The sequence below is a fragment of the Typopeltis vanoorti genome, chromosome 18 (genome assembly GCF_054136105.1).
Source record: "Typopeltis vanoorti isolate ZY-2024b chromosome 18, IOZ_Tvanoo_1.0, whole genome shotgun sequence".
NCBI lineage: Eukaryota > Metazoa > Arthropoda > Arachnida > Uropygi > Thelyphonidae > Typopeltis > Typopeltis vanoorti.
The window spans coordinates 50,883,262-50,910,472 of record NC_143566.1 but is presented as its reverse complement, the minus strand read 5'-3'; the positions used below and the strand labels follow the sequence as shown (position 1 = coordinate 50,910,472).

Sequence of the window (27,211 nt, the reverse complement as noted above, 5' to 3'; positions counted from 1 at the left end):
TCACTGGGTAGTGCTCCACAAGGCCTTAAACAGGGATACTTCAATTTTGATCACCCTGTATACATATATATATATATATATATATATATATATGTTTAAAATTATTAACTGACTTAAACACTGAGATTTACAAGAGATTTAATAAGGTTTCACTACTAGTTTCATCGGAAATGCCGACTTCGTCAGGTGAATTTAGTACTATGGAGAAAACGTAAAAATATATTGTACTTTAGACAAAACAGAGTTTAGAACAAGTAGTAGTTGTTTGAAATTGAGTCTGAGTGTTAGTTCTGGCATGAAGCACTGTGCATGTGAATGATATCATGAGTGCACCAAAACTGGATTGCAGCACTATGTGAATTGGGCAGACTGTAACTGAAATTGCTGTTTAGATGAGCAGGGTCAAGAGCTATTTCTTTGGATTCCAAGATAAATCTCTCTAATTCATCAAAGCATTTATGGATGTTTGAAGTTGAGTTCCAGTCTATTTTATGTTGTCAACCTTCAACATTGGTATTGGCCGAGAATAAAACTTGGCTGGATAGGACATTAGCACGGACTCTGTTATAAGAAATGTTACGTTGGTGTTCTTCTAGGTGAAGAGAGAGAGAGAGAGAGAGAGAGAGATGGACTTTTCTGACTGGCCATAATATGGTTTGCCACAACTGCAAATAATTTTGTATACTCCTGGGAACTGAAGAAGGTTGTGTTTTACTTTAGGTTGACTGAGATAAGATCAAAGTTTTGGAAAGGTGGAGAAATATGTTTTAATATTAAATTTCTTCAGGATTTTCGCTAGTTTAGGAGAAAGAGAACTTATATACAGTAAGGAGAAGTAGGCTGTTGGGTTTGAGTTATCTTCATTACTATGTTGATTACATACACTAAGACGATTATAGATATTTTTAGGAGAATAACCGTTATTTAAGAAAGTCCTTTTGAAGTAACTAAGTTCTTGTTGAAGTTCCTCTTCTTCTGACAACAAGGATCCCACCCGATGAGCTAGTGTGGAAATAATTCCTAATTTCTGAGGGGTGTAGTGGTGAGACGAAGCATGTAGGTATCTATCAGTGTGTGTTGGCTTTCTAAAGATAGAAATCTTGAGACCATCCTTTGTTCTAGTAAGTTTTATATCTAGAAAAGCTACAACATTAACTTCTGGTTTGGATGTGAAGTTTATATTTTGATGAAAATTGTTTAAATGATACAGAAAAGTTTGTACATTTTCTGGGCCGTGCTCCCAAATTAGGAAAATGTCGTCCATGTAATGTAGCCAGATTTTGGGTTTCAGTGTTGCTGAGGAAATGGCCTTTTCCTCAAAATCTTCCAGAAAAACATTGGCTAGCAATGGAGACAACGGGCTACCCATTGCCAAACCGCTGTTCTGTTTTGTAGATCTTGTCTTCAAATAAGAAGTAGTCTGAATCTACACAATGCACAAGTAAGGCAAAAATCTAATCTTTTTAGATAACTTGTTATTTTAAAAGACTAAGGATTTCCTGGGTTGGAACGTTGGTGGACAGTGAGACTATGTCGAAGCTTACCATTCTGTCTGCTTTGTTAAGTTGGATGTTCTTTATCTTCGAAACAATATCAGCCGAGTTTTTAATATATGAAAAGGATTTTCCTGTGAGATGTTTTGAGGAGGAAGCAAGATATTTCACGCGATATGTAGGGGAGTCAATGCTTTCAACTAATGGATCTTCGGATTTTTCTTTGTGGATCTTCGGAAAGCCATATAAACGGGCAATAAGTGAATGAAGAGAGCAGAGCGATAGGATATTTCTAGGTAATTCTCAGGTGGATTTTACATTATTTGTCCGGTTATATAGTTCTCTCGTGGGGTCTCTTTGAAGTTCAGAATAAGTATTACAATCTAATAATTCACATATCTTGAGGCGATAATCAGATCTATTCAGGATGACAGTGGCGCTCCCTTTGTCAGCTGGCAAAATGATATCTTTATTACTCTGCAGTTGATGAATAGCTTTTCTCTCCGAAGAGGAGATGTTGTCAGTGGGAGGTCTACTGTTGTTGATTGCAAATATAGTTTCTATCATAAGTAGGTTTGCATTCTGTGTTGGTAGATTAGAGGCAGCTTTTCTATTTTCATAAGAAAAAGTTCTTTAGGAATAGATCTAGGTGAAGGGACGAAATTAAGCCCCTTTTAGAGCACATTTATTTCTGCAGTTGTAAGAATGTTGAAGGACAACAACATCAAATAGAGTGGAACTCAACTTCAAACATCCATAAATGCTCCAATGAATTAGAAAGCCATATCTTGGAATCCAAAGAAATAGCTCTTGACCCTGCTCATCTAAACAGCAATTTCAGTTACAGTCTGCCCAATTCACATAGTGCTGTAATCCAGTTTTGGTGCACTCATGATATCATTCACATGCACAGTGCTTCATGCCAGAACTAACACTCAGACTCAATTTCAAACAACTACTACTTGTTCTAAACTCTGTTTTGTCTAAAGTACAATATATTTTTACGTTTTCTCCATAGTACTAAATTCACCTGACGAAGTCGGCATTTCCGATGAAACTAGTAGTGAAACCTTACTAAATCTCTTGTATTTTTTTCTCAATGTTTAAGTCAGTTAATAATTTCAAACATGTCATTTAACCGAGTCAATTACTCTGTAAATATATATATATACTGTGATACATTATAGGAAGGGTCACTATCTAGACCGGGGTTGATGTTTATTGAGGTCTCATCAATGGGAGCCAGATTAAGAAGAGATACCAACATTGAATTAATGCAGAAACCATGTATTTCCCATGAAGATAAAAGCAAACTTAGTTTGGTTACACTTGATGAAAGGATTATACTGATTATAATTTCTGGGTGAGTTTAATTTCTAAGCAAGTGGAAAAATATTCTACAAATATTTTATATGTTGTACATAACAGAGAAATACCTCTATAATTTTCACAAACTGTTTTGTCATTCTTTTTACATATCAGACAGATTAGAAACCTTCATCATTCTTCTGGCATTTCCTCTTTTTTCCAGGTAGTTAAAATAAATTTGTATATTTTGTCTTCTAGTTCCGTTCATCTTGCTTTCAAATGCTCTGCAATAATTTTTTTCTATTCCTGTGAATTTGTTCCTAAATGACTATACTATATCACTAAAGTCTTGCCTTGATGGTGGCTCTACAGATTCTTCTTCTTCTAGATCCTAGATTTTTTCTGCAGAAGAAACTCTAGGATTTAAATATTCTAGAGTTTTTGCATTGGTTAGTCCAACCTCATCAAAAGTTAGTCATTAGTGAGACAACTACCAATAGATGATGTAGTTACAGAAACAGAATGTAAATTTTGTTTGAAAATTGGTTTAGTTGTAAATTGGTTTAGTATTTTCAGGGAAGATAAAGAAGATATGATGGGTGGAGGGGTAATGTTGATGATTAGCAGAATTGCAATCAAAAAGAATAGGGGACACATGAGAGAATAGCAGTTCTTTTGAGGCAGCCTAGTGAGACTGAGGTCAATAAGACAAAATATATATAGTTGGTTGCTGGTATAGGCTGGGGGGGGGGGTTCCAGGGATGGTGTAAATGATGTGCATCAATAAATTTGTATGAGTGCTGGTTGAGTAACTATTAAATAACTTTACATTTCTTCCATGAAAGATCACATGGCAGAAAAATGGAATTTATATACCTACTGAGAGATAATTACTTCAGGCAGCATGTTTTGGAGGTGACTTGGGATATGAAAGTGTTGGATTTAGTGACACGATCAGAAGAGAAATGTTGCCTCCAATTAGGCAGAGTGGTCATGCAGTCTTGACTTGGGAGGTTGCAAACCATGGGAAATATTCTGCCAAGAAGAGGTGTATATGTGGAACTACAAAACAAGTGATTATAACAAGCTTAGGGGGATACTTGAAGCCGTGCCATAGCATTAAAAGCTGCAAGAGAAGAATATTAGTAATGCATGAGAGATAGTTAAGGGGCACCTGGAGGAAGCAAAACTAGACTCCATACCCAAGGTCAGGAGGGTTAATTAGGTAGAAGTTAATCTTTAAAAGGTATCTGTGGCATGACTATAAACAACAAATTACACGATAACCACAGTAATTAACAGTAATTAATTTCATTAAAGTTAATTACTGTGGTTATCATGTAATTTGTTGTTTATAGATAGAAGTTAGATGAAAGAGTACTTTCATTAAACAGGAGCTACGAAGAAAGAAAATGTTGTGGAGGGTATTATGAGGAGAAAAGAGACCAGCAAACTCATGAGCGGTACAAGGTGACCAGCATGATAAGAAAGGCAAAATCAGATTATGAGAAAAGACTAGACAATCAGGCCATGGAAAATCCCAAAGAGTTGTATTATTGTTATTATGTAGCAAGGAAAACAAATAATAACTATTAAAGAATATCTTTGGTAACAGGAGCAGATAAAATACTTGAGTTCCTGTGATAACTTTACAAGTGCATATTATCCAAGGGAGGTTACTGCTGTGACATATGTGATAAGGACTGATGTGGGAACAATGGTGGTTGAATTGGAGGTTCTTAGGATATTGCAGAATTTGAATGTAAATTCTGCCATGAAATTAGATGAGCTATTAGCTCACATTTTACAAGAATATGCAAGGCAACTCGCAATACCTCTAACTAGGCATTTTAAGCCTCAGCTCTGGTATAGTCCCAAGGGAACGGGGTGAGAGGGCAAAATCATTTCTTTGAATAAGGGAGGGTTCTAAGACTGCAGCAGAAAATTATAGACCAATCAGTATCTGGAGTGTTGGTAAAAATGCTGGAAAAGTTTGTCAAAGAACAAATTAAGGTGGATAAGAATATATTATACTAAATGAGGGGGAGCATGGCATTGTGAAGGTCATCATGCCTTAGAAATTTACCAACTTTTTATACTAGAATGACAGCTAAGTTGAATAAAGCAAATGATTATATGATAATTCTGCTGGATTTTGCAAAGGCATTTGACAGAATACCACATGGAACTTTGTTATACAAATTAGAACAGGGAAGGATATGACACTGGTTATATGGATGTGAAGGTGGCTGATAGACTGACACCAAAAAGTGATATTTGGAGGAGCAGAATTCAGGAGAAAGCAGGTGAATTGTGGTATGCTGCAAGGTTCTGTGATTGGACCACTACTGTTTAATTTGTACATAAATGATATAAGAAATAATCTGAAGGAATATACTCAGTTGCTTGCTGATAATGCAAAATTGGATAGAGTAATAGTTAATTAAGGCAAAGTGGAAAGCTTTTAAGATGATTTAAACAGGCTGTCTGCATGAACAAAAGGTAATGGATATCAGTTTAATGTGGAGAAATGTAAAGTTATGAATTCTAGGATAAATAGATTACATGATGTGTACTACTATTACACTGATGGAACTGTACTCCAGGAAATGATGAAGCTAGGAATTTGGGAATATTAGTAGACAGAAGATGAAGTTTAGAAGGTATATTGGTAAGGTTGCCAAGGTAGCTCACAGTATTTCTTGGCTACTGAAGAACACACTAACATAAGTTATTCCTCTTTATAAGGATTGATGCATCTGCATCTGGATTACTGTACTCAGATCTGGTCACCTAGGTTTCTTGGAGATGAGGAAATAGTGGAGAGGATCCAGAGGTGAATGGTCTATGGAATGCTCCCTATGAGGACAGATTGAGGTATGAGTTGCAGAAGTAGGTTGTTACACAAAAATTCGAAGATATGATAGAAAATTTAAATTACTTAAAGGATTTTATAGAACTGATGCAAGGAAAATATTTCTTAAAGAGGTCATCCCTAGAAACTGAATAAGAGTATGGTTAGAATAAGAGTGATGAAAGAATGAAATGGGTTGCCAGAGTCAGTTATGAGACTTTGTTAATGGACTAAAGGAGAGGTATGATAGATACTGTGTGAATAGTTTGGGTCTACAATGAGTCTTCAGACTCCATAGAGTTGTCCATATAATAATAATAATCTTGGGATATCCATGTTCGTCTATGGATGTCTTTATGAGGAAAATGTGTGGAGAATATAATTATATTGTTACATTAAAATCTATTAGTTTCTCCTCATTATCATTATGCGGGATGTATACCATGTTTTCCAATTTTTCCTTTATTCTTATCTTCCTGTGCAACTTTTGCAATGAAATCTCCAATAACTATTTTTATGTCATTTGATCATATACAACCTCGCCATTTTACAGAATTGAATCCCTTTTTGCCATACTTTTTTCTTTTAATGGTTCATGAACATTTATAACCCATAAATGAAAAAATGTTCTGATTCCTACTGTGCATAATCTTTCATCCACTGGTCTAAAATCTACAACATTCTATTCAGTGTATCTATCTACTATAAACACTAGTGCAAATTGATTTTTTGTCTTTTTTCAGTAGCTTACGCCTTCAACATCTCCTGCACCTACTATAAAACGCAACTAGGTTATTGAAACAATATTACGCATACATATTTCAATAGAGTAATAGCAGTACGTCAGTAACCCAAAACGATAATATCACACATCTGCTAAAACATATTGTCACCAATACTTCTAATTAAATATATACTGCCAAGCTACTAGCTCATAAGTGGAAAAAAAAAAAAAACTTTATTCTGCAGTACTTTCAATCACAATTAATGAAAAAGAAGGAGAATATTCCCAATACACTGATTTACCTTATTTTAGCCAAGATAAGATTACACACAACATGGATAAATTCAGTTAATCAAAAACATGATAGTTTCCAATCACAATCATGTCACGGCGACATATGTGTTCCTGCAGTTTCGTATTTCTTAGAGTAAATTCCTACAAATTTTTATTATCTAGTGTTTTTTATTATTTACAAGAAAAGTGTAATTCTTTTTGGAAAAAAATGAGCTGAGAGATACAGTGGGAACTTACATGTATAAATATTACGTCATTTTATTTGATATTTTAGTCTTGCAAAATAAATTAATTTTAATGATATCAGAGCATTCTAGTAAATATTTTATCTCTACCACAATTTTTTTTATTAAATTTCAACTGTTTTTTTCATACGTTATAATTAACATATCTTTTCCACATACCCCAAATGCCAGGTCAGCGATGTGACGTCATTACCGTATTCAACACTGCGCCATTGCAGTTAAAAGTGGACTGAATGAGAGTATGTGAAGTTGTGTTGGAGCAGGATATTGGACATAATCGTAACAAATTTTATTATTTCTACATTCTGAAACGCCACTAAAGATTAGACCTCATCTTTTTGACGTCTTACATGCGAAACTCGCGCTAATGGCCCTTGAAAGTGTGTTTGCCAAAGCCCCACCTTTGATCGGTGAGGTAAACAAAGACACACAGATTGGAGAAAAAGAAAGGTCGAGTATTCAAACATCATCGGGCCAACGTGCCCTTTTAAAATTTCACTTTTGTGGTTTTAGCATATATTATTTTCAGGGAATAAGCCTAAATGTACATGAAAAGGTAACATCTGCTAATAGGAGTGGGGGGGGAAAAATGAGTAGATTAAAATATTAACTGATTGACAGTCGCGCGTTATATATATATATAAATATCAAAAGCAAAGTTTAGTGGTATCTTTGTTAGTCTCCTGCATGCCAAGTGTAACATGTTGTTCCTAGTGTGAACGAGAATCATGATCGCCCTTGTCGTTCTAATGCATCATTGCAGTGTCATGGCGGAGGTGCTCTTTCGTTTCGCTTCCTTTTCCTAAATTTAGATGGTGGCGGTGTAACCCATCCTTTGAGAAGCGATATGTTCTTTCCATTGTTTCTTTGGCAATTAATGGCGCGACTTTAATTGTTTCTCCATTGAAGTTTTTTTTTTTTTCAAACTAAATGGCTACCATTGAAACATTTTATGTTTTGCTTGTGCAGTTTGTCATATATTATATATATAAAGTTGTTAGCGAAGTAAACTTTCTCTGATTAATTTTTAGATGCATTTCAAGGTGCATCATATTTTAAGTTATCTTGTGGAGTAAAACGACTGTTGCATTATGTTAATCTGACTAGTATTTGCGATTTTATTAGTGGTTAACTAAATATTATTATGAATAGTTTATTTCCTTATTGGAAATCTGTTACGGCTCGTGTTCCAAGTGAGGCAACCCCGTACAACACTTTCAGCGCCATTGGTGCATGCGCTCCTAAAATATTCTTGCAACTGCCTGGGCAATCGCGTGGAGATACGTGGGTTTATCATATAACGTGAACAGTAACCTTACGCTCTTCATGGAAATGGGTTCTGTGCACGTGCTTTTTTTTCCCCTTCTTTTTAATGTGTATATATATATACTTATTGTTATATTTCTCTTACTGTTCAGTAACTGCGTTAGACTATACTTTCACCCAAATATAGTATTAAGTATTTGTATTCGACAATTTTTTTTAATATAAGCTGATTACTATCACAAAAGCTAAAGCAAATATAACATTCACAGTAATAAAAAATTATAATAATGAAATAAATAATAGTAACAAGCGTTATAATTTTTTTTTCGATTCACTGCAGACTTGTATGTAACATGCGACATTTTTGTTGCAGTATTTTAACGCGTCATATCCGAATAAAATTTCCTGGAAGGATTCTCTTGAATGTACGTTTTAAACAAACAACAACAAAAAAAAAAAAAAGATTATTGGACATTATACACGTAGATGCTTGAAGCGTATCCGTTACGCATATATGTATCGATAAGATTCCAAACCAAATCACAGCGATGATATGAGTTAAATCTTGTTTTGGAGAGATAGATCCACTTGGATGATGTAGATCGTGATGCGAATGCCCAAAGAATTTGTTTTACATGCTGTCTAGATCGTCAAGTATCGGTAGAACCAAGAAGCTTTTTTTAAAAAAAAAAAAATTTGTGGGGGGGGGGACAGTAATAAATTATACGTGTGTGCAGGAATAAAAGTACATCCGTGCTTGTGATTTTGTAAAATAATATGTTGACTTGTACAAAAATTCGTTATTAATGCTTGATATTATCTTAATATGAATAAAATAGTACGAAATTATTAGTTTGTGGACAAAGTAACAATTTCGTGGTTGCGATTCCTTAAAAAAAAAACGAATTAATTATGCGATTTAATTGTTATTACAAATACCTCCTGGAGTCAGGACTCATCAAGGATTGAATATTATTTAAAAATTGGTTGGGGGGGTGCATACATACACCAAATTATTAGTTTGTTTATAGTGATAAGCGAAAAATTGTAACGAAATCTTTCCTAAAGAGTTATTTTACAGAGACGAACAACAAATTCCCCCTCTTTTTATATTTCCCAGAGCAAATAAATTCCCTGTATAACAAAGAACGTTGTTGCAATAATACACATTTTTCCTGTGGCGCTTGATTTAACACAAACCCCGCATTTTTTATTTTGTTTTGTTTGTTTTCACCATAAAGATTGAATTTCGAAAGTTATGTAATTCAGTATACAAATAACGCCAATTCTATAATAATAATAATGAAGAAAGAATAAAATGTCTTCAGCCCTTATCTGCATAATATATATATACGATCGTCAGTTATATTTACTCGGTTTCAGTCAGTCAAAAAAACATGAATATATATATATGCGCACACGCATATATATGACTCGTATTGTTTGTTGTCCACGCAACGTATGTCACGTGGTTAATATATCGTTTCCGTTGAACTGGCTAGATTATCCTCCAGTTCACTGATACGTAATAGTTCCATTTCCACTTCTAAGGCCATTTGCAGTGTGTGTGTGTGTGGGGGGGGGGAATGATGAGGCTTCATAAAAAATTGTCGTGTATAATACAGAACTTGCTAATTCATGAAATAATATAAAATAATAATGTAAAAATATTTTTACTCCTCTTTGGTATAAAGGTATCGCTTACTGTACCGATGCATGGTACTGTAGATTCATTTTAACATACCTAATTCACGAATATAATTAACGTTCGAGAATTTTTATGTGTATTACACGAGCGTTTCAAAATCGGTATGACAATTGTGATGGTTTAACTTTTTTTTCCCCTCTCCCTGATATTTAATGAGTTTTTTTTTTCCTTTCGCACTGTCTTAGAACGGCTATTTTTTGAGAATCAGGAAAACAGCTTCCGATTTACTTTTGCCACGGAGAGAACATCTTTGCTAATAATGTCTTTATTATTTTATTTATTTTTGTAATTCATTAAACAAAGTACATTAGTTTCCGGTAGACTTGTAAAAACTCTCGAACCAGTATCAGAAAAGCTTTTGAAATGGATTTCGCGCCAGTTTGACTAAAACTGACAGGTGTTATGGTAATACGGGGCAAGTTGTGTATTGAGTTGTGCCTCATGAAAATTTCAATTTCATAAATGTTACAGCATTCCATTTGAGTATGTGATAGTATAAAACGTGGGTTCCTCCCTCCTTTCTCTCTCTTTCCCTTCCTTTCAGTGATTAATTCCTCTTTTAGATTTCCGCGTGTAAAATATACTTGATGTGAAGTAGTCGTATACTCGTCTCATGTTCTGTGCTCGGTAAATTTTCGTAAGGGTAATTAAAAATAGCATGTTTTCTGAACGAAACATGCTGGAAAAACGTGTGTGGTTGTCGCTGCAGTTGTAATTTCACAAATGCCGATCCTATCACACGTTTTTTTTTTTAAATAAACATTTCAGTTCTTAAATGTTAATTAAATATTTACCAAATGATTGTTGGCTAAATTGTCATTATGGTAAATAATGACAATAACCAAAAATAGCATTCAAATTGGCATATTATTCCCAGCAATTATTTTCGTTACTATATAGAAAATATTTTTAATTATCGCAGTTTTGAGATTAAAGTGACTTATTAACTACTAATATATTCCTGAGTTGCATTACAAATACGCGAAATATCGAAACTGCGATAATTAAAAATATTTTCTATATAGTAACGAAAATAATTGCTGGGAATAATATGCCAATTTGAATGCTATTTTTGGTTATTAGTTAAAGCTTTTGCTTCTAGAAAAACACAATCGCTATTTTGCCTAGAATTCCTTGACGTTTTCTTGGGAGATATAGCCAATGGATCACAAAGGAAGAGTAAACAAGTAGTGCTAGTAGTAAAACTGTTTACGTTAAGGAAAACATTCGTACGTGGGAATGATGGGTCTTATCCCCTCTCCCTTTACTCCAGAATAGTAAAATATATAAATTATTTTTTTTTTAAAAAAATCATGTTGTAAAGCTGTTGCTGTGAGTGAAACACTAGTAACTATAGCTTATTCTCCATGTGAGGAAATTTTCAGAGCCACTGGTTATGTATTTAACAAAGAATTAAATTATATAGAAAACATTTTACCCTTTCCAACTCAGTCCCACTATAATAGTTTAATAATACTTAACATTACTTTCTGCACACTAAATAATTGAGCCAGCATTTTCAAATATTTCAGATTCTGAAATATATTTGAAATATTCTGAACTTGCATTTTGTGATATTTAAGTTAAAATCCCATTTAAAAATCATAAAACCTTGATGCATTGTAGCGAATATAACCATATTACAATTTTCACTTTAGGACTATTTTTGACAATTACTTCACATTCTAAAACACATTATGCTGGATAACCTGTTATTACAGCCAATTTTGTAAACTTTTTATTATGATAAAAGGTGTTTTCCACATGGTCTGCCAATTAAACTATGTTCTCTGGCTTTTTTTTAAGTTGGTGCTGTCACCTTTATATTGGCCTTATTCTCAGTTGAAAAAGTCCTTAAAACTGTTACATAAGAATTAAAACCTTGATCTTTTCTATCAAAGGGAACAATTTGCATCATTCCCCCCACAACACAGGGTTGAGCAGGTTATGGGTGTGATATGATTGTGGTAGGATAAGCTAGATGTGGAAGTTGACCCAAGAAGAAAATTCTGAATCTTGACCAGTAATAGATCACTTCCTCAAATATAAGGGTGGGGGGGGGGGTGAAGCAACATATTTCTTCTAAGAAATATTACAGGATTGCATTTTGATAGCATAGAAATTTGCTAGTTTATCTTCGCTACTCGAGAATTATGAGGACATCAATGTTTTAAGCCATTGGTTATAGATCTTGTAGCTTGAATTATTTTGATCACTAAGGGTTTCTTGAATGAAGTATGCTGCTATCAGGAAATCTGGATGAGATTTGAGGTCAAGAAGAAAAAATATTATTTTAGGAGGAAGAATGTGAGTGAAAGTACTGAAGGCCCACCCAGGTATCCTGTCATTTATCAAGATATCTGATAAGTTACTATCCACCATGACAGTGAACAACCAGAGGAAACTGGTCACTTAGTCACAAAGGAAAATAGAGAGAGAGACCACAAGATAGAATACTTGTCTGCTTGATGACAAGAACATATCTGAAGAAAATATGATTTATATCATTCTACATGTAATTTCTCATAATTACATGGAGAATGATATAAATTGGACATTAAATAAATATTAAATAAATGCTTATTTAACAAGACCCAGTTGATATTCCCCCTCCCCCATATTGATACCATACAAAAGAGGTCAAAGGACCTATGAGTACATCAGTGCCATATCTGGGATGCATGTGAGAAGTCAGAAGTTAATCAACCAACTTTTTTTTGAAAAGTTGCAGATTATAGCTGTTTGGAAGGCTGCTCCAGAGGACAGAGATAGTTGGAATAAAAGAGAAGCAGGTTCAGTGTGTTTGCACAGTAAAGGGGTTCTGGACAGCTGTTCCTCTAGTATTAACAGGTGCAACAGAAAATAGAGGAATGATGCTTGCCAGTTCAGTGGAGCAGTGACCATTTAAGTACCTGTAGAATAGATGCAGAGCTGAAACACTGCTTCTCAGAGATAAAGATTGACGTGTATCTTTAAGAGAGAGATTGTCTGTGAGCTGAATTACTCCAGACAGCATCAAGAATTTTTAGAGAAGTTTTAGGTGCTTCACATCAAACATGTGAGCAGTATTGTGAGCCTGGTTTAATTTGGATTTGTATATTGTTAAGAGTTGGTTGGGTATAAAATAGCATTTTGAATGAAAGAGAATGCCTAGTTTTTAGATACTGAGGAAGCTAGTGATTTGAGATGTTTGTACCAGGAGTGGCTGGAGGTGAATGTTAGTCCAAGCAGAGAGAGATCTGATCCTGTTGGGTGATTTTTGTATTACTGAGGATAAGAGAAGAGGCAAGATTGCATTTTGGTGGCATTGAACGTGACCAGATTGTCCTTGCACCATTGAAAGATAGTATGTAGATCAGTGTTTAAGGCACTATTTGTACTTATGCTGATGCTTGGGATGTCTGTGTGCATTGCTTGTCAAATTAGTAGGATGAATGTAGAGTACTGTCTTCTGCAAAGCTATGGATAGGATTGGTGGTGAGTGAGTGTAGACCATTTATGCACATGAGAAAAGGGTTAGGACAGAGCCCTGAGGTACTCCTGCATTGGTGATGAAGAGAGAAGACAGCAACCCAATTACAGAGGGTGGCAGGTGGACTGAAGAATAATAGTTTGTTTAGCAGTGGATCTTGTGTGGTGGAATCTTTATTAGTGGTTGCTGATGGCCCTGTATATAGTGGAGAAGTTGGATATGGATGACTTTCTCCATTGTTTGGGAGTGAGTGAGGTAATTGCAGTTGATTGAAGGTATGACAGTACCTTCAACCAACTGCAATTACCTCACTACTTAGACGTCTACTTCCTTTTTTAGAATTGGATGGATATGAGATTGTTTCCACACATAGGGATAAGTACTAACTATGTATAATAGATTGTAGAGACTGCAGAAAGGGTTTAGCTCTGAAGCACGTTTCAGAACAAATGGAGAGATGCAGTCAGGACCAGGACGCTAGTAGTTTAGCAATTTTCTGATGGGTTTTTTTGTCAAAAAACTACAAGGGGCATATAGTGCTTGGATTCTGGTATTGTAGGCGATGATTTTCCTTGGTCATCAGTGCAGGAGTTTGTGGAAAGAGAGATGCTAGGTGGTCAGCTTTATCTTTTGGTTAAGTAATAGTGATGTCATCAGGATTCTCAGAGAGAGGTGGAAGTACAGATGAGCAGAGGTTGTGTCCAACAGCCTTCTGCAAGTCACCTGCAGTTTCTTCAACTGTTCTGATACACTTTCTGCTGAACCAGGGTTTGGAAAAATGGATAAGGATTCTGAGTAGATTGGAAGAGAAAAGCCTTCATGCTGATGAGGATGATTTCTATAACTTGTTCAGAGCAGGTGTTATGGTTGAATGAGCTGAAGCAGTAATCTGACCATAGAAAGGAGTAGAAGTTCCAGAGGTCATCCCATTTAGTGCTTTTTGTAGTGTCAAAGGATGCAAGGTCTGGAGTGGCTTGAGGAAAGGTGTTTTGTGAGAGAGAGGAAACTTGAACAAGATTGTGATCTCAGTTGCCAAGAGGAAGGGTGACATCTGTGGTGTATTTGGTGGGAAAACTGGTTAAAAAGAGATCCAAAGGATTGGATGAGTGAAGAGAGTTGTCATGAATTTGTGTAGGTAGACGAACGATTTACAATAGGTCATTACTTATGGTAAAGATTTCCATCTCTCATCCAGCTTGGTAAGTGGTGGTGGAAAAGGGGAGTCAGAATTATGGACTTTGGGGTTGCCTAGGAAGATGGTCCCACTGTTTTGGAGGGCTTGATTGCAGATGGTCGAGTTTTGTGGACAGGAATGTGAAGAGGTCTGAGTATTTATCAGAGTTTGAAGAATGGTAGTTGTTACTAAAAGTTACGTTACTGCTGCTGATGTTGTATTCATTAAAAAAAGCAAAGTTTAAACAAACTAGCTTTGTATATCACATAGTAGATGAACAAACGTTTTCAATAAACTGTACACAAATATAATGGGGGGGGGGATAATATTCTCAGAATGTTAGATTTATTGAAAGGTATCCAAATGTAACTTTGTTTTTTTTTTAATGTTGATATTTTGACATGCAGCTGTTTGCCAATGATCCAAAGTTGGGAAGAACTCTGACAAGCAGAGCATATGTTGTGGCTTTGCAGGCAGGACGATCTCAGGTAAAGTGGAGATGCAGAATATATCTAGTTAATAAAGAATTTTGAATGAGGTGGAAGAGATGAGATATCTAGAAATGAAGGTGGACTGGTCATACTTGAAGTTTAAGAGGTCATATTGCTAAAAATGTAAGAACATCAGTGGCTTATAGCAGTGATGAGGAGGCTCTTAACATGCAGAATCAAAGAGGTTATGGTTCTCTTGTATAAGGTATTCCCTGATTTTTAGAGGGTTGAGGATATCTCCTGCAGAAGAGGTTTAGTGTGTCAGTGTCAGGTGTATTGATTGAGGGAATGCAACATCCAGGGTTTTGTGAATAGGAGAGAGGATATGATCTACAATTGGCAAGAGATTATTACCAGATTAATATGGAGGAAATTTTTTATAGAGTACACGAAGATGAGTAGAACAAGAGCCTGCCCCTGGAAGTCTCTTGTTCTACTAGCAATGAGTATTAGGAGGTTGAGGGTAAGAACATGTTCTTTGCATGGAGAGTGGTTTGCAAGTGGAATACAATGCCTGAAAGTGTTAAATGCAGAAGTTATTAATGGATCTGAGGCATTAAAAACAAAAGTCTGACACTTTTGAGAGAATCTATTTTATCACATATAAAATAGGCTTTTATACCTGTGAATGTTAGTAAAATATTGTGTAGCCAATCATGTCATTCTAAAAGGGGAAATGAAGTTCAGTGCTTACCTACTCATCAAGATATAGTTACAGGGAATAACTATGAGGTTTCCTCATTTATTAATGAGTACGTGAAAAGGATGGTGGTGCATTGCTCCTGTGATGAGGACACTGACAAGACAATTCACACACATCCTATACACACGAGGGGGTTGCAAAATCTATAGCACATCACCATATGTGGAGAGGTGGTCAAGAAGAAAGAAAAAAACCTGTTGATGGGTTTATTTGAAATGAAAGTGGTACACTCCAAATCAAAAAATTGGAATAATCAAAGAAAATACATTGAATGATTTGCAATTCTAATTTATTGCATAGAAAATAATTAGTACCAAATATGAATTAGCATAATCTAAATCTACATACTTCGTAGATTATATAACCATGTAAACACATGAAAATGTAATGGAAATTATAAGAAAACTGTTATTTGAAAACATTCACAAAATGAGAAATTTTAATGTGGTTCAAAATATTAGAATAATGCAAAAATTACGGTCAAAGGGAAACATGGTAATTAGTACTTTGTTGCATCCCCTTTAACTTTTATGACCATTCATAAATGGTTGGCTGTATTATTTACTAGCAGTTCACAGTCTCTTTTTATCAAAACATGCCCATATAGGCTGCAGACTAGTGACAAGTTAATTTTTGTCTCTTGGGGGCAACTTCTTGAAGACGTTTCTTCATAATTCCTCACAAATTCTCAATGAGGTTCAAATCTGGTGAGTTTGCTGGCCAAGGAATTGCATTGATTTGCCTTTCTTTGAACCATCTAGTAGTGGTCTTGGAAGTGTGACAAGAAGAGCTGAATCTTGCTGAAAAAGGGAATCACCATACACAGCCTACCTGGACTCTCTGTGGTCATACAATATCATACCATGACAGAGGTTGTAAATTTCAGTGACCGTTTCATACATTCTTTATCAAATGCTTCTTGCTTTTGCTTGGAAGTCATAAGTGGCTTCATCTTAGGCACATGTGATTTAAAACCCAATTTGTAGTCTTCTCAACATCGTAAATTTAGACACATTCATACCTAGTTCTTTCCATCTCCTGTGAAAATATCTTGCCCTTTGGAAGCAGTTTTTCTTAACGATATTCTTCAATCTCTTCTCGCCTTTTGTTGTAGTTGTTACCTTTTGACCACTATTGCAGCAATTATTTTGAAAACTCCTGTTATTAGAATACTGTCTCAATACTCTACTCACGCTTGCTTGAGAACATTTCAATTCCTTAGCTATAAACTGTTGAGTTTAGCCTTCTTTGTGTAGAGACACCATACAAAACTTCTTAGCTTCCATTATGTCATTCAGCTCATGTTTAGCAAATGATTAATTGAAATCCACGTGCAAACGATTCCTCACCCACAAGTCAGTTTCACAGCTACTAAAATATATGCTATTTCTATGCTCTTCTCAAAACCAATTGGGAAAATTCTGATATTTTGAACCATATTAAAAATTATTCTAATTTTGTGAATGTTTTCAAATAACAGTTTCTTATAATTTCAGTAAATTTTTATGTGTTTACATGGTTATAGACTCTACTAAGTATGTAAATTTAGATGATGCTAATTCATTACCTTGATGGACCTGTGATTTCAGTCAGGATTTCTCCATGATTGCAGGTCTTAAAGAGTCCAGCTATTCCTATCTTGGGCCTTTCTTCTCCATTTTCTTCCAACTTTCTTAATCATTGGGTCTTCCCACCTTAAGGTTGGTCTTCCAGGTTTCCTTTTGGTATCTCTCGGATCCCAGTTTGTAACTCTGACTGTCCATCTGTTGTCTCTCATTCTGGCGAGATGTCCTGCCCATCTTCTTTTGCTGTTGTAGATCTTTTATTATATCCGTGAGTCCAGACTTCTTTCTGATTTCTGTGTGTCTTACATGGTCTATTTTGTTTATATTGCACATTCTTCTTTCTATTGCACGTTGAGTTGTTATTTAGGTTTGTTCTTCTTTTAAAGTTGTGTTCACTGCCATAAGTTAATGCTGGTAAGAGTGACTATTGAAAAGATGGGCTCTTATTTCTATATCTATGTTTTGGTTGATAATTGTTGATTTTATTTTGTTGAAGGCTATCCAAGCAGCTCTTTTTCTCCTTGCTATTTCATTTGTTATATCATTATTCATTTTTATGGACTGGCTGCGGTAGATGTATTCTTCAACTTTTTCAATGGTGTGAGATTCTAAAGTGATTGTATGATCTTGACAGTATATGTTTTTCATCCATCTTGTTTTGTACAGGTGTATTTCCAATCCAATTTTTTGGCAGTTTTGGCTTATGCCATTCAGCATTGATTCTAAGAGTTTGGGTGAGTGAGATATTAATACCACATCATCGGCAAATAATAGGATATTAATATTTCACCATCAATGTTTATTCCATCTTTCATGTCAAATTTTCGAATGATGCTGTCCAGAGTAGATGTGAAGAGATTAGGTGATAAGACATCACCCTGACGTACTCCTCTACTTAAGTTAATTTTAATCGGGTGATATTTGTTGTGCCTTCTTTGTAGATATCTTTTATGAGTTGGATGTCTGCTTTTTCTATGCCTTGTTCTATTAAAGCTTGGAATACTGCGTTATGCTCAACAGTGTCAAATTCCTTTTTAAAATCTATAAAGTGGAAGCTGGTATTCTCGACATCTTTCTGTTAGCTGAATAATAGTTTGAATGTGATCTATTGTTGAAAAGCCTTTTTTGAAACCAGCCTGTTCTTTGCAGCTATTTTCGTTGATGGAGATTTGTATTCGGTTTAGGATGACTGGCGAATATTTTGTGTGTGTGTGTGCGCGCTAATAGACAGATGGGTCTGTAGTTACTGATGTCTTCTTTATTACCTTTTTTGTGCAGAATTATGGTCTTTGATGTATTCCATTCAGTAGGTACTTTCCTTAATTGTATACATCGGGTAAACCTTTCTACTAGAGCTTTAAAGAGTATTTGTCCACCCATTTTTAATTCATCAGATTTTATACCATCAATTCCTGGTGATTGGTCATTTTTCATATGGTGGATTTTTACTTCCTCAGGTAGGACAGATGGTATTTCCAAATTTTCATCTGGTACTGGAGCTGTGATTACTTGTTTAGATGAGTAAAGGTTCTCATAAAACGATTTTACTATTTTTTCCATTTCACCTCTGTTTGTGTGTCTGTTTCCTTGATTGTCTATGAAGGCTCACGGTAGTGGTTACTTTAGATTTATTTCTTTTTCTACTTTTTTTTAGGCTACTGCGGAGCTTAGCTGCTTCTGCCAGTTTTGTTGTTCTGTATATGTTATAGTCATCTTTGATATTCTGCCTCAGTTGTTTACAAATAATTTATATTCTAGATGGTCTTTTCCTGTATCTTTCAGTATTCTTTTCTTCAATTGTTCTATTGTTCTTACTGATAGGCGTTCACTGATCTTAGGAGGAAGTTCATACGAGGTTCTTTCTTTGCAGTTCATTAATTGATTGTTAAAGTTTGTTAAATCTTCATCGATGTGATTTTTTAATTTCCAGTCAGTTTCTTCCACATTTTTCCTAAATTCTTCTGGGTTTATCGGTTTTGAGCATTTTTTATGGTTGGACTGTGCTCATATGCATTCTTCATTGTTTTTATGTATTTTGAGGGGTGGCTCTTATTGGATGGTGGTCTGAATGTATGTCACAGTTGGTTTTTCCAATGACTTTGACATTTTTTATTATTCTTTTGCAATCTGTTAGGATGAAATCAATTTCATTTCTTGTCTCTCCATTTGGAGATTGCCAAGTCCATCTTTTTGCAGTTCTCTTTTTAAAGAAACTATTCATAATGTACAGCCTTTCTGCTTCTACAAATTCTGCCAGAAGTTCACCTCGTTCATTTCTTTCCCCCACGGTCCAATGTATTTTTATTCAATAAATCCTGTACCAATATTTGTTGAAATCTCCACACACTATTGTGTATGTTGTTTTTTTCTGTAATGTTTCTTGTAGGTGTTCATAGAAATTTTCTTTCTTCTTTGTCAGCTGTTGAGGTGGGTGCGTAGGCTACTATTATTTTTATTGTTACGGATTCTCCAATTTTTAATTTTAGTGTTCCTAGTCATTCAGAATGGATTGTGCAAGAAATAATATTTTTAGTTAGCTTTTCATTTATGATGAAGCCAACTCCTCCAGCCCTTGTAGCGTTATCTGAAGGTCCCAGGAAAATTTGGTTGCCATTGTTCCATTTTGCTGTTAATTCAGAGCTTCTTCAGGTTTCACAAATAGCAAGGACATCAAACTTTACATTTTACATGCTAATTCATATTTAGTAATAATTATTTTTTATGCAATAAATTAGAATTGCAAATCATTCAACACATTTTCTTCGATTATTCTAATTTTTCGATCCAGAGGTTTAGTCCTCTCAAAAATTGTGTGGAGTAGACTGTTTCAGAGCACAGAGGTATGAGGTATAAAAGAGTTAGGTGAGAAGTTGGTTCAGTATGTTCAGAGCTGGACAGTAAATGAATGCTGAACAGCTTCTCACCTGTTTAAAGGAAACTGGAGGAATGGTTTCACTCAGCCCGGTAGAATAGTACTCATGAATGGTGACCCTACTCTCACAGACTCGCTTCATTCACCATCCCATGTGTGAACTGTGAAAGAAGGGTCACCGTTTAACTGAATCACCCTTTTCTGGACAGCATTAAACATTTTTACGGAAGGTTTTTGGTTCATTACCCTGTATGTGAGAGTGGTATGCTTATAAGATAAAACAGATTTGAGATTTTTACTGTGTTGAGAATTGCACAGGTGAAAGTTAATGTTTTAAGCAGAAGAACACACCCATTGTTTGGATGCACAGGAAATTAGGAGAGGTTAGAGGTATGTCTTGTGTGGGGATTTTGATATCAAAGGGAAGGACAAGTGTCTTTCTTGTGTTAAATAAGGCCAGATTGTGTTTTTATGGCAACAAAATTGATAAGGTTGTGTTAAGGAGATCAGTGTTTAGGGCATTGTAATTATTGAAAAATCCTATAGTATAGGATTTTTCATATATAGTATAGGGATATGGGAACATGGTGAAGTTTGTCAAATGAAAAAAAGATTGGGTATATTGTGCAAATGTATTGAGACTTGGGGTGCTGGTTAAGCTAATTCTTCAGGTTTAATGAAATAATTAAACACAGGTTTAATAGTTCAATTATTTAGTCTGTCAGAGAGAGAGAGATCATATGTGATACAACATAAAAATTGTAATAACACACACACACATGCACATAAAGTGGAAGAAGTTAAGCTTAGTCTTAAGAGGGTTACCCTGTATAGGGTGCTGGTAGCTAGTCTTGCCTATTGGGGGTGTGAGGTCTAAGAATTACTTTTTCACACAACCATACATATATATATATATATATATATATATATATATATATATATATAAACTTCTAATTCCAAAAAAAAAAGTCTCAAATTATATTTGGTATGGTGAAGCTGAGAGCCTCTGTAGCTCAGTCAGTATAGACGAAGCTCTTTGGTCTGAAAGACCTGGGTTCAATTTCCGTCAGTGATGCGAGGAACTTGTATCTGGTCTCTTGTGACTAAAGGTGAGTAAGCTGGTCTCATATGGAGGTAGGGTTTTTTTTTCACCCATAAACTCAGGTTTTTCATCCCCCAGAACAAGCAAACCAGCCCAGTGCACATGCTTCTATAGACATAGGACACCTCCAGGAATAAGGAGTAACCAACCACTCTGTAGTATTTTGTTTCCGAATACCTACATGCTAAAATGTGCAAGTCTATGTGTGAGTGTAAATTAGGATAGGATAGGATGGTGAAGCTGAGTAGGGTCCCCCCCCACACACACACACTGGATTCAGTGTATGGTGGCCAAGGTATGGTCAGCGAGACCTGACCGGTGATAGTTGTGGCAACAGATATGCTCCTTGTGTTCAAGGCAGATGTTAGCAAATCTCGCAGTTTGTCTGTAACATGACATGACAAGTTGCAAATGCGAGGGACTTTGTACATACTTAGAACAGAGAGGGGAGGGACTTGAGCAGATAAGGACCAGCTTCATGAGGCAGCGTGCAGAAATTATGTCTTTAATGTTCTGTTTTTTTTCTGAATCATCTCAGATATAGAGAATAGTAACAGCATTACTGTAATTTGTCTGTTGAGAAGGTGATGGGAGAAACAATTATTTTTGTATTGTAGCTATTTGGATAAGAAGATACAGTGAGTAAGAGAGTTCAGCTGTGAGGTAAGCCTGGTTAGAACAGATGTTGGAGGCTCTGTTAACAAGGGTTTTATATAATTGGGAAAGGAAAGAGGAATGATGGCAAAATTTGTGTATATATCTATCTGTGTGTGGATATGTTTTCTGTAGACCAAGAAAGCTCATCTCACACATTTTCCCAATGGAAAATGTGTGAGATGAGCTATATAACTTAAGAAAATAGCAATAATTTATCTTTTCTAGACACTAATCACACATTTTCCATTGGGAAAATGTGTGATTAGTGTCTAGAAAAGATAAATTATTGCTATTTTCTTAAGTTATAGTGAACTGGATTCTGGAGAACTGATTGATGTCGAAAAGAACCTGTCTGAGCCATGTGACCAAATGGAGAACACATCATTAGTGTATCTTAATCAGATAGGTTTGAGATTAATAGTATCAAGAGTATGTTTTTCAAAATGCTCCCATGGTTATATATTGTGCCCTTCTGAGTGAACTAACCATTACATGGTTGGCAAAATTGAAGAGATCAGTGATGTTAGGAGGAAAAACATTTTTAAATGAAGTAAGTGTTGAAAAAGTAGATATTGTTGAATAAACCAGTGATGTTAAAACTATATCTGTATTATTTAAAACTAAAAATCTTAAAATGGGTGGAATTTTTTATTTAAAGTGAAATATAATCAGGGAGGGAGGTGTTAAAGATTTAGTTCTTTGGTTACTTTTAAGGAAGGAGAGAGAGGTCAGTAGCATCTGCTATAGGATAAATGGTTATTTGATTTATGAATTTTAAGAAAACCATACATCCAGGTGAGGAAATTAAAAGGTTTGGAGTTTTAACTAATTCCAGGGATCAAGATATGACATTTTAAGCACACTTTTAATAACACATTCATTTTCCAATTGTATACACTGGTATTGAGGACCACTGTAGCATTCTCTAATTTGATCTGATATTATATTTTTGCCTTTGCATAATTTATAAAGAGGCTGTTGGAACAATTTCTTTTCTTTGGCAAAACTTGTGTGAGGATGTTAGTTGCATTTAGCCTGATGTTGGCAGTATTTACTAGACCCCTTGTATGGTTTACCTGAAATCCATAAATCCAGTAACCCTCACCATTCTATATTGGCCGTACTTCATCTTATATAAAAACAGTTCCATCCAGCTTGAATCTTTAATCCAAAATTTAGTTTTCAGTAATACTAATAACATGATTAGTTTTGGTATCACTTCTTTATTCACCAGTCACCCTTCTTTAGTCGCATCGAAGTAATACGCGGACCCTGCATAGGAAGCAGGAATAACGCAGTGAAAGAAAGATTCACCAATATCCCCCATCTTTCTGACACCTGAACTTAAAAATGTTTCTTTTGCTAATCTCTTAAAATGTGGCCATGCATACTGGTTACTTCACTTAGAAGAACACTATATATAAACGGATAGTTTAATTTAAATAAGTTTAATTTCTCACTAGTATACAACCATCAGCTCTCTCTCCTGCTCCAGCCAGTTTGTATGGAGCATTTTGAAAAACATGCACTATTAGTGTATGGTAAACTAGGTTCAGCACCCTAGAACCTAGTTCTATAGAAAAAGAAAATAACTATAGTCTCTCCTTTCTTGACACTAATCACCTCTTCCCAATGGCATTCTTTTTCTCAGTTTGCAGAAAACCCACCACACGGATTAGATACATACATACACAAACTTTCCCATCATTTGTCCCCCTCCTCCCTCAACAATATGATGTCATAAAAACCCTTAATGGGTCGTTTGTTTGGACCAACCATTCTTCTTTCACAGCTGAGGGAAGCCTTGTTGGAACAGATGTTGGAGGATCTGTTATGACATTGTAATTCTCTTTTAATTACAATGTCATAACAGATCCTCCAACATCTGTTCCAACAAGGCTTCCCTCAGCTGTGTTGTATGACTTTACATCAATTGCCTTAGTAGAGCCTCCATAGCTCAGTTGGTATAAAGCCCTTTGGTTGGAAAGACCTTAATTCAATTCCCATCTGTGACATGAGGAACCTTTCAACTAAAGGTGAGTTAGCTGGTCTCATATGGAGGTAGAGGTTTTTTCCACCCAGAAACTCGGGTTTTTCGTCCTTCAGAAAAGGCAAACTGGCCCCTTGAACACACATGGATTTACAGTAAATCCATGTGTGTTCACGGGGTGATGTATATGTGTATATATATACATATAAAATATATATGTATATATACACCTAATCCCTAACCCCCCCCCCCCCCCCAAAGAGATGAGAAAGAAAGGGGGAACCTCATGAATAAATAAATTAATATAAAAAATATAAAATATTTTACCTTTATAAAATTAATTTATAAAATATAGAAAATTACCTTGTTTATCATATGAAGGTAAAATACAGCGAGAAGTATGACTACTAAAAGCCAATAAAAGAAAGTTTTACAAAGAAATTTTCAGTTTTTCAAGCCAGTTTATAACTTCTGTTGTAACATTATGTATATCTTGTATAGCGCTCTCAAAAACATATATCAGGCAGTCCAGTAAAATATGGTCAATAGTTTAAGAGTGATAGCTGCAGTCACAAGCAGGAGAGTTGGTCCATTTATGTAAATAGTGTTTACCTGCCATGACCAGTTCTAATGCATTTTAAGGTTGTCCAAAGATGACGTGTTAGTCCAAATCCAGGTAGTTTAGATGTTAATCTGGGATTATTATAGTGTTGGTGCCATTCATCTTCCCATCTATCAGTCAAGTTGAAAAATTTGCCTATTAATTCCTTTGCTATTCTCCAGTTAGGATTTCTTGATTTCAGTCTCGTTGTATAAGGATTTTGTATGTCTTTGTGGGTAGGTAGGTTAATGTTGTTGATTAAATTTGTCCATAATTTAGCAAGAGCTGTTTTTCTGCATAAATTAGGAGGTGCGATGTTTTGTTGACAGGGAGCCAATAATTTGGTGTAGATCTTATAGTTCCTGTTATTATTCTTATTGTTTAAGTTGAGTGTCCACCTTAGAAGTATGAACACTGTTGAACCAAACTGAGGAGCAGTACTCTGCAGTTGAATAAACCAAAGCCAAAGCTGATAGATGTAAGAGGGAAGATTCCCTTCTATACCCTAAGTTGAACCAGCCAGCTTCTGAATTATGTTATTACGAGTTTTATTTTCTGAGCTACTTTCACTAGGTATTCTTTAAAGTTGAGTGTTCTAACTAGGATAACACCTAAATATTTAGGTGTACTGTTCAAGTTCAGTAATGTATCTCTGAAGAAGACAGTAGGGTTGAAATTAGCCTGATGATTATTAAGATGGAAAGTAGACACTTCAGTTTTTGTTAGGTTTGGATTTAAGTGCTACTGCTTGAAATATGAGTCCAGAATTTTCAAATCATTTGTAATTATTTTTTCGGCTTCATTAAACTTAGTGCTTTGTGTGATTATTGCAAGGTCATCTGTATAAGCAAATTTCCTTGATTTGGTTTGAGGGAGATCATCAACATATAAATTAAACAACAATGGAGAGAGTAGTAGATAGCCTTGAGGAAATCCATTATTAAGCTTGTGTGGTCGACTTTTTGAATTGCTTACAAATACCTGTATCCATCTGTTATTAAGCATATTATTCAATAAGTTGGTGAGTCTTCTCCATGGAATCATTTTCTGAAATTTGAATAGCAAACCCTTTCTCCATACTATAGTGTTATAGTGTCATATGCTGATTAAGTCAATCACAGCAATAGATTTCAGGTCTCTCAAAACCATTCTCATTCATTGATGTAAGAGCCAGTACTTGTTCACAACATTCTCTTCCTGGTCTGAAGGCTGCTTGCTCAGGAGGTATTAGGTTGTTTATAATGGGAGATATTCTGTTGTATATAATCCTTTCCATAAGTTTGGGAGTAACACTCATAAAAGCTATAAGTCAGTAGTTAGATCTTAATGATGGATCTTTGCCTGGTTTTAGAATGGGTATTGTTTTCGTTCTTCTAAAGAGAGAGGGAAGATTTCCTGAAACCAAGATTTATTATATAGGTTAGTTAACCATTTTATAACATCCTTGCCACAATTTTTTTTTAAGAAATTCAGGAAAAATTCCATCTTGTACAGCAGCTTTGCCATTTTTAAGTATTTTAATACTCTCATTTACCTCTTCAATGGTAAAATGGTCTGGAAAGGGTAGGGTTTGATTTTAAGGATGTCTTCAATTTAAACAGTTGTGTGTTGATGTCTTTTATAGACTGGAGATCATAAGGGTGTTTAGAAGTCGCAACTATATGATTTGCCTTATCTTCGACATCAATAGCTTGCTGTCTCTTATATGCTATTGCACCAGGATCCAATCTCTATAACAAGGACCATGCATGTTTCCTTGAATGTGTAAAATTGATATTTTTAACTTTCTCAATCCATATCTTTCTCCTTGCATCATCCTAGGAGTGCAGGAGATCCTTAGCTACTGTCTGGTCTTCTTTTTTTATAAATTTGTGATAGTTTGTTGCTGTTCTTTCCTGTAACCTCTAGGGATAGTTCTGTTTGCAGCTCCTTTAATCACTCCTATACATCTGCCATAATTGTTAGGAATAGGTTTTATCCATATGCCTTCTGAAATGAATAAATGGGATGTGCCATCTAATATTGGCATCTACTTGTTCAGCGAAGTTCTTCCACTTTGCCTTATTGAAATCCCAACTAGGATTTGGGACAGACAACTTAAGTGGTATATGAATTCATAGAGAATATAAGATCGGCCTGTGCTAACTACTTGGGAAAGGCCCAAGAACTTTTCTATTTATTTTGAGACTTTGATGATCCTTGGTTACAAAGCAAAGATCTGGAGTGTATTTTCTATGCCATCTAGCCAAAAAAAAAATAGAGGTATCTGTATTGCTGTATAAGTTTCTAGTCTTCCATCCATTCCAACAGCTTTTTTACTGTTACTATCATTTTTATCATAAATTGTGATGGCGATTGAAATCTCCCAGATATTCGTGACTATGGTGTCAGCCATTTGGATAGTTGTTGAGAATATGCTGTTACTCATTGTCATGGACATGTACATTGTTTTGCATTATGGAAAGGGTGATTACTCAGAGCCAAGTAGATACCAAGGGTAAATAATGCAAAAGTCATTTTCCATATACAAGTGGAAAAATTAGGTATCGTCAAATTTTCTTGGGTGTAGCTCCCACTGAGATGACAATAAACAGTTGAATTTGGTCTGGGTAGTGACTGTGATACTAACCGATACTAACTTTCCATTATGTGATACTAAGGCAATTGATGTGAGGTCATCAGTCTTTCTATA

At 35.2% G+C, this 27,211-nt stretch overlaps 2 protein-coding genes across 2 annotated transcripts in view; one reads left to right on the top strand and one right to left on the bottom strand.

The window, feature by feature from the left end:
- The window catches only part of Spt5 (Transcription elongation factor subunit Spt5), a 428,434-nt gene extending 421,679 nt beyond the window's left edge, over positions 1 to 6,755 (bottom strand). The window contains 1 exon segment of the mRNA XM_090408290.1: positions 6,682 to 6,755. The gene's annotated coding sequence lies outside the window, so the exon portion shown is untranslated.
- A 422-nt stretch (positions 6,756 to 7,177) lies between these two features.
- Positions 7,178 to 27,211, top strand: part of LOC150096664 (uncharacterized) — a 111,663-nt gene continuing 91,629 nt past the window's right edge. The window contains exon 1 of the mRNA XM_090408289.1: positions 7,178 to 7,368. Coding sequence (XP_090264415.1) covers positions 7,286 to 7,368 — 83 coding nt within the window. The 5' untranslated portion in view covers positions 7,178 to 7,285. The remainder of the gene's footprint in view (positions 7,369 to 27,211) is intronic.